The sequence below is a fragment of the Crassostrea angulata genome, chromosome 8 (genome assembly GCF_025612915.1).
Source record: "Crassostrea angulata isolate pt1a10 chromosome 8, ASM2561291v2, whole genome shotgun sequence".
In the NCBI taxonomy this organism is placed as follows: domain Eukaryota; kingdom Metazoa; phylum Mollusca; class Bivalvia; order Ostreida; family Ostreidae; genus Magallana; species Magallana angulata.
The window spans coordinates 51,438,831-51,446,746 of record NC_069118.1 but is presented as its reverse complement, the minus strand read 5'-3'; the positions used below and the strand labels follow the sequence as shown (position 1 = coordinate 51,446,746).

The window sequence follows — 7,916 nt, the reverse complement described above, 5'->3', positions numbered from 1 at the left end:
CTCTATCCCAGCAACATTATAGGGTATATAATTTCATTAGTTTGAACAGATCTCTATCGGCGCCAAGACGTTTTGTGGACAAACATCATGGATGTTCAAAACATAAAAGGTCTAAACTGGCCGGAAAAATTGCATGACTAGAAATTCTGTTATCTACCCAACACCAGAAATGATGTCCCGACGTATTATGATGGGCAAATCAAAACTAATAATGTTATCTCTTTGAATTAAAAATTAAAAAAAATCTTAAAAATTAATATTTATGGGATACACATAATAAACTCTCTTGCTTGTTAAGATCCCAAATTCTTGAAACATATATACATGTAATAACTTTACTTAAAATATTAGCACAAATGTATGATTTATGCATGCTTCCCCTACAGAATTCAATTGCAGACTACATCTATCATACATTTTTGGCCATTTTGCAGACAAAGAACAGGGATATCAATTTTTCTGCCTCCACATACTTGATTCCTCCCATATAATTTTCTTAAATTTTATCCAATCTTGAACGATTTGTGCAAAAGATAGCAGAAGTGTTAAGTACCTGAATTAGACATTATTGAATAAAATCGTCCGTGCAAATTTTCAAGAATGCATATTTTATGAATGGATTGGTTCGTAGCCACCAAATGTTTCGTTAGGTACAAAAAAATAAACTTTTTGAAAAAAAACTAACGCAGGCATAAAATCATTCTACATCTTTAATATGGATCATCAGACTTTAATAAATATTGCACGCAGATTGCATAATTCTCAATAACAAGAAGAAACAACATGTAGACTGATTCCAACGACCTCCATGAAATGGAGCCAACTGGATCTTGCCAACTGGCATCCAGATGGATTTCATTAATGTAACCTAAAGCTGTTTGTATAAATTGGATTTCCTAGCACAGATTGACAGCATTTTATTGTACATGTAAAATGCACATTATAATTTGTATCTTAGATATCTGTTTTGAATAAATTGGATTTCTTCTCATATAGAAATACTGTAACTTCTAGTCATAAAAGCACATATTTTCTATGTATTATATGGATTTCATGTTGAATTAAAATTGTTCATGTAAAACTGTAGATTTCATGTTGTAAACTACTGATACTTCTGCAGAAAAAATAATGGTCTCTACTATCATCCAATAGAACACAAAATTAAATGCATCAGCTCAACCAAAAATACAAATGTAGCACAGCAACAGCCTCAGAAGGATGATATAAATGAAACAAAAAAATGCTAGAGAAAAATCCTGGATCAAAATTTTGCAGGAAAATTGTCCTACATCAATTATCAGATCTACTAACCTTATCCTAGAGGAATGCTATACATATATGAACTTTACAGCAATAAATCACAAACAGCTACATAAAGTCTCTAGATAATTAATCCACATTGCTTCTTTAATTGCTACACATATTGATGACTTTTTTTCTGAAAGCATGAATGAGCCTTTTGTTTGATCAAAAAACACCACAGGAAGGTCTTACTAAAACAGTACATATGAGTTGACAAAATTTTGACATAAATCATGGATCAGCTATGATTGTTTCAATTGTTTGAATTGAAATTACATAATATAGCTCCTTGATTTCAAAAATCTGTCAAATACAACAGTTACTGGTTCTTACTCCGTAAAAAGACAAAATTGAGATGTCCAAATCAGTGCCATCACATTTGACATTTGTGATCGCTTATAAAGAGATTTTGTACTTAAATTTTTGGAATGTTCTTTACCAAAAAAAAAAAAACAACTCGGCATGCATAACTATGTTATGTCATGTAGACATAATATTATAAATATAATCTAAAACAGTCTGGAATGCCTGATAAAAATAAAATATTCTGAAATAAGTTCACTGTAAAAACATAAACAACCTTGTACATGTATAGAATCTCACATACAGATAAAAATAAACAAAATGTTTCAAAAAAATTGCATCATTCTGCATCTTGATATTTTGTATACATGTGTAAGAAAAAACAACCAGTTTTTATTGATAACATCATTTACCAGTGATTAATTACTTAATAAAGAATTGGCAGTGATATGACAAAAGTATTCCATCAAAAGTGGAAATTATTACCAAAGCTTAGACAGAAATTTTCCACTTGCAATTCAACAAAGCTTCACCCAAAGGCATGATAGTTTTAGCTTAGTAATCTGTATAATGTAAAATATAACTTATTCTCCTTTACGGCTCCACAACACTTATATGATTTAAATACAGAATCTACTCTTCCAATTTTATAGCTTACTTCTACTCCCTTTCTTGTAAAAAAAAATATGGCAACAAATGAAAAAAAATATTTTACACAGTTTTCAATCATGGGCTCATTGATTTGATATAAAAACCAAGCAGCAGTTACAATGCTACAATCTAAATACATATTTAAATATACAATATATTATGCTTCAACATGAGAAAATGTCATCATTTACTCTGATTTATTTTAAGCCTATATATTAGTATTGGTAATAAGAAGTAACAATTATTAATACCTTGTAACAAGAATTTGAGAGAAAGGAAAATTTTACTGACAGAATCACATTGAAGAATTAAGAAATAATTCTTTTTCTTGACTTGTACTCATAAAATATAAAAATTTTGCTTTCGCAAAGATGAAGACATTCTATTCTAAACATGAATTTGTCTATAAAGCAATTTGTTGCCCTTTGCAAAAAAAGAATTACAGAAATTTTGATAAACTAGCACAAAGTGAATCAGACAAATCGGAGCCTTTGAGAGCAACAATTAAGTCTTGTAAATTTTTCTATCGCACTCAGATACATGGAATAAAACTTTCTACACACCGTAAAGTCTGAATTGAACACATCTAGTCTAAACTTCTCACACAGTAAAGCTAAACTCCATACATATTTACTGAGAAGTGTGTGGACTTCAACAAGAAAACAAAGCTGACATGTAAAACAGCAGATCACAGAACTATAACCCCACCCCTCCCTCATAAAGCCCCAACCCCTAACTCTTATAACCTCATGACCCACCATCATAGAACGCTACCCTTTCCTCATAAACTTGCACCCCTCCCTCTCGAAACTCCATCCCTCCAACATAAAAACCCCGCCTCTCCCTCAGTCAGACTCGTCCCCACTGGCCTGGCTCCCGGTACCACTGCTGGCTCCCCCCATGGAGCTACCCCCACCTCCCAGGAATCTTGAAGTCTTACTACTGTTCTCTGACTGTGTTACAGATTGTGTGGCCTCCTCAACCTTAAATTCAAACAGAGCATTATACTTATACAAATACAACAAATATTTTACAGTACGTTTAGGGACAACATTTGATAAAATAAAAATGTTAAACAGTCTACTTCATTTTGAAATGTACATGCTTTATCTTTTTTTTTCTTTCACTGAAAAATGCTTACACTTAAAAAATTTTAATCATTTCTTTATTAAGTAAATCATTTAAATCCAGGTTTGTATTGATATCAAGCAAAACAACTCATGGTCTTTAATTGTATTCAAAGAAATATGTATAAGAATCGAATCATAATCACACATTGCATAGGATTTTTTATTTGACCATTATCTTTACAGGGTATGGGCAGAAGCAATACCTGTAGTCTGCTACAGATGGTCTGGTAGGTTTTGGCATTGAGTGCATTCTCTGGGACTCCTTGCAGCTCAAAGTCAGAGAAACATTTCTGAAACAAAATACACCACACTAGTTTATCGACCACTAAAAAGTCAAAATCACACAGTATTAACTTGACAATCCACAAGTTTATATAAGGATACCAAAACTTATAGAGACATGAATTGTAGAACTGATGACATTACATTGATAATGCTTTTGCTTTGAAGTAAGTAATGATATATACATGAGTAAATGCTTAGTACAGTCAACAAAATATGGATAGCAAAATTAATGAAGACATGATTATAATTTCAATTCATTGAAAGTTGACAAAATATAGATCCTGTTTTCACATCAAGAGGGCCCAATGGTCATGGCCATTTTTAGACTCCATTGATCTCCTTTAAAAGAAGAGCTTATTCAAAACTATAGGAAAATACCCTAATCTGAAAGGTAAAATATATGGATTTCTTCTTTACTAAATCATAGTTTACAGCTTAACAAATCATGTCTTGAAATTTTAGGAAGACTAGTGTTTAATTTGTTGACCGTCCAGCCTCACATTGAGATATGGAGGCCCGGGACTCACCCTGTTGATGGTCATGACACAGGTTAACTGGTAGGGGTGGAGACTCAGGTCCAGCCGGTCAGACAACCAATCGCAGATCATCTTCATCTGACCTGTATACCATTGCTGTAATGGCCAAGATAGAACACCATCAGAACTTCAAATTTACCAATACAATTTAATTAAATCAGTTTCTTGAAATCTTATTTATGATTTTTGTCCCTAAAGACTACTTTTGACAGTAAGGTAGATATAAATATATGGGCCAATTATTCTTTATACTACATGGAGTTGAATCAAGCAAATATAATTTATGCACATGCATGTTAATTTCATTATTAAATTTCAACAAATTCATTTAACAAAAACCTGCATCATTGCTAAAACACTGATGAGCACAGCCTGACATCTTAAATAATTGGGCTCCTTACCTCAAATATAGAGAGAGTAAATAATTCGTCTGCAATTTTCTGCCTCAGAATGTCCAGATTTCCTCTCATGAAATCAACATAAGCTTTGCCCAGCTCATTCACTGGTTTCTATTCAATTAATTGCAGTTGAAATTATTACATTGATATATAGCATTTATTGAAAAGTTTTAATGTAATAATTTGAGATATTTCAAATATGTAATGAGAGAGTACATACTGTTAGTGATAATATTGAAGAAAAGAATGTTCCCTCATCATATCTGGCAAGTTTACTCAGCACTGACTCCAGTACTGACAACAGCTGAAATAACAAATATTCACTTTCTTCTCAAATGTTATAATGAATCAGGTTTTTTAGTTTTATTTCTCTTCTGATTTGTTAATTCCTCTCTCTCTCTCTCTCTCTCTCTCTCTCTCTCTCTCTCTCTCTCTCTCTCTCTCTCTCTCTCTCTCTCCTCCTCTCTCTCTCTCTCTCTCTCTCTCTCCAACAAACTGTGCGCAAACACAACAAACACACATACTTTACCTTTTCTATCAAACATTTGACCATCTGAACTTGTATCCTATCCAGAAAATCCTCTATTTTGGTATGGTACTGGTGCTTCAAAAAACAAAACAGATTTTGTTAGACTCTCAAATCTTTTAAGAATAATCAATGTAACATATTAAACCAAACATGAATATATTGAACCAAAAGTACAGAAATATCAGGAACACATATCTTAGTGTAATCACTGTCATTTTAGATTAACATATTATAATGATAATAGTTGAAATTAATCCCATAAAAATACTGAATTATTCCAAGTACATGTATCATAAGCAGATTAATTATTATTACAAAATTATCAAACAAAATATTACTTTCAGTTGATACTTTTATCTACTAATCCCTTTGTCTTGGAGGTCTTAAATATATATGGGTATTGTTTATAAATATTTCATATTCCTACAAGATGAAATTCAAACCATAATAAAATGTAGAAAAACTGTTAGAAAACTGAAATCTTCCAACTCTGAAAGCACATGCAAGCTTAAAATTTACAATGACTGGTTTTAGAGAAACATCTCTTGCATTAGTTAATACTGCGTTTTATTAAAAAGCGAAAACCTAGTACATGTATTGAGATTAAATATTATGACATGTATAACAATCACCATTTAGTTGCTTCTTGGAGAAAGAATTATGCAACTGTTAATTTTGTGAACAGATGGGAATATGTATAATATTTACATGTAAATACCATAAATATCTGATGAATGCTTCAGAAGAAGCACACATTACAGCAAACACAATCTTTAGTAAAATACATAAAGAACATGAAAAATCACACTAATCATAAGAAGGGATGAGACACTTTGAGAAATACTGGGGATGTTCGAATGTTAATAGCTGATGTGATCACAGAGAGACACCAGGAATGTTAATGAAAGAACATGTGGGGAGAAAAAAAGGACAGAGTGGAGGGAGAAAATTAATTAGCGTAATACCACAATACCGAATTTTCTATAAGTGTCTGAAAAAGAAACAAAATCCGAAAAAATAAAAAGTTGGTTAAAAGTGTTTGAAAATAAACAAACATGTCTACTGCTATGTAAAAAAAATAAAAAATGTGTAATAAATTATAAAATAAACAACAAGTAGATAAAATTTTATTTATGAGGTCACAAATCAAAACACAACAAAATAATAATCTATTTGAAAGGAAGTTATATATATATCTGAAAACAGTGAATTTGCATTTACTGTCTTGAAATATAGAGATTTGATGATCATATATTACAAGGACTTTAAATTTCATTAATTAAAAAAAAAGATTAAATCCAGCAAAAGTCTTTGTATTTTACATACCATATTTTCTCCACTGTCAAGTGCACACAAATGCAAGGCCTAAAATAAAACAACACAAACTTAAGGATAATTACTTGATTTTAAATTCATAAAAATTCTGACACAGACAAGTCATTTTTTAATCACAAGATTTTAAATAGTAAAAAATCAATCCTTTTCCACATGTCAATCCTGATATTACAATAAAATTTTACAAGATTTTACAGGATTCTACAAATCATTGACACTGTATTTACAATGAACGTGAAATGTCTTACAATATCAATTAATAACTGGTCCTGAATTTACCATAACTAAACATCAAGTTAAGCATGTTGTTTCGCCTTTAAAGAGCCTAAATTATATGACATTTTAACTGGATTTTGTGGTGCAATAATCCTTCTTTACAGGATTAGTGTGCGAGAAATTTTCTTGAAGTTCGCAAAAGCCTCACCATAGCAAATATTTCTCGTCGCAATCTAGTTCTTGCCGCACAGTATAAAGACAACAAAAATATAGATAAGGTTTGATCGCCAAAATTAGTCGCTGCAAACCAGTTTTTTTTTTTTGATGGGTAAATTGCAAAATAAAGTTATTGCAAATTAAAGTTGGTTTAGAGTAATTGATTTACATAAAGATGTGTTATATGTTTATGTTTAATGTACCCTATTTTTACAGTCTAATCTTCTTTACAGGATGTAAATTTACACACAGATGTATTCTGGGGTTTTCACTCACCCTGTTTTTGCAGTCTATGATGACATTCATCATTACCGCCATCTCCGGATACAGGAGATAGTCGGTCCCTTTCCCTCCCTTCCTCAGCCACGCCTCAAATGACTTCAGGGTTCTGAAGTATAAAAAATATAAGTAAAATTTATGAATACTTTAAACTTATGGCTTAAAGTTTATTCTACCTTCCTTTACAACTAATTAGTTTAAGGATAAATTACTATAATATTGTTTACATTACGGTAATTATAATTGAACGAAGGTACAAGAAGCAGGTATAAAGGATCAAAATACAGGACATTTTAAGAATATGAAAGTTACTAAATTTTGATAGGTTATAAATAAATACCAATTTAAAAACTTGGCATGTACGTCACACAATAAAAGATCTTAAGGGCTCAACAAACAAATGAAAAATAATAAGTACATTTTATTTTTTTCTTTGGTATACTTAGCTAAGCATTAGGACATTTCTGACCTTTTTAGCTCACCTGAGCTGAAAGCTCAAGTGAGCTATTCTGATCACATTTTGTCCGTCTGTCCGTCCGTCTGTCTGTCCGTCTGTCCGTCTGTAAACTTTTTACATTTTGAACTTCTTCTCTAAAACCGCTTATCCAATTTCAACCAAATTTGGCACAAAGCATCTTTATGGGAGGGCGAATATAAATTGCAGAAATAAAAGTCCGATCTGTATTCAAAGCGGAGAAAACCTTGAAACTGTAGAAAAAGGGGGGTGCATATTTAA

The 7,916-nt window shown here is 31.5% G+C and overlaps 1 protein-coding gene across 15 annotated transcripts in view; it reads right to left on the bottom strand.

Annotated features, from left to right (window-relative positions):
• Positions 1 to 3,066: 3,066 nt before the first annotated feature.
• Positions 3,067 to 7,916, bottom strand: part of LOC128157675 (calcium-dependent secretion activator 1-like) — a 41,001-nt gene continuing 36,151 nt past the window's right edge. For 12 of the 15 annotated variants that reach the window (XM_052820262.1, XM_052820258.1, XM_052820260.1 and 9 more), the window contains 9 exons: positions 7,178 to 7,289; positions 6,461 to 6,499; positions 6,108 to 6,125; positions 5,135 to 5,209; positions 4,826 to 4,909; positions 4,609 to 4,716; positions 4,199 to 4,303; positions 3,590 to 3,676; positions 3,067 to 3,239 (listed from right to left, as the gene is read on the bottom strand). In XM_052820262.1, coding sequence (XP_052676222.1) covers positions 3,102 to 3,239; positions 3,590 to 3,676; positions 4,199 to 4,303; positions 4,609 to 4,716; positions 4,826 to 4,909; positions 5,135 to 5,209; positions 6,108 to 6,125; positions 6,461 to 6,499; positions 7,178 to 7,289 — 766 coding nt within the window. In that variant the 3' untranslated portion in view covers positions 3,067 to 3,101. Of the gene's footprint in view, positions 3,240 to 3,589; positions 3,677 to 4,198; positions 4,304 to 4,608; positions 4,717 to 4,825; positions 4,910 to 5,134; positions 5,210 to 6,099; positions 6,126 to 6,460; positions 6,500 to 7,177; positions 7,290 to 7,916 lie in introns of those variants that run through there. The other 3 variants (XM_052820263.1, XM_052820272.1, XR_008239846.1) reach the window with 2 other exon arrangements.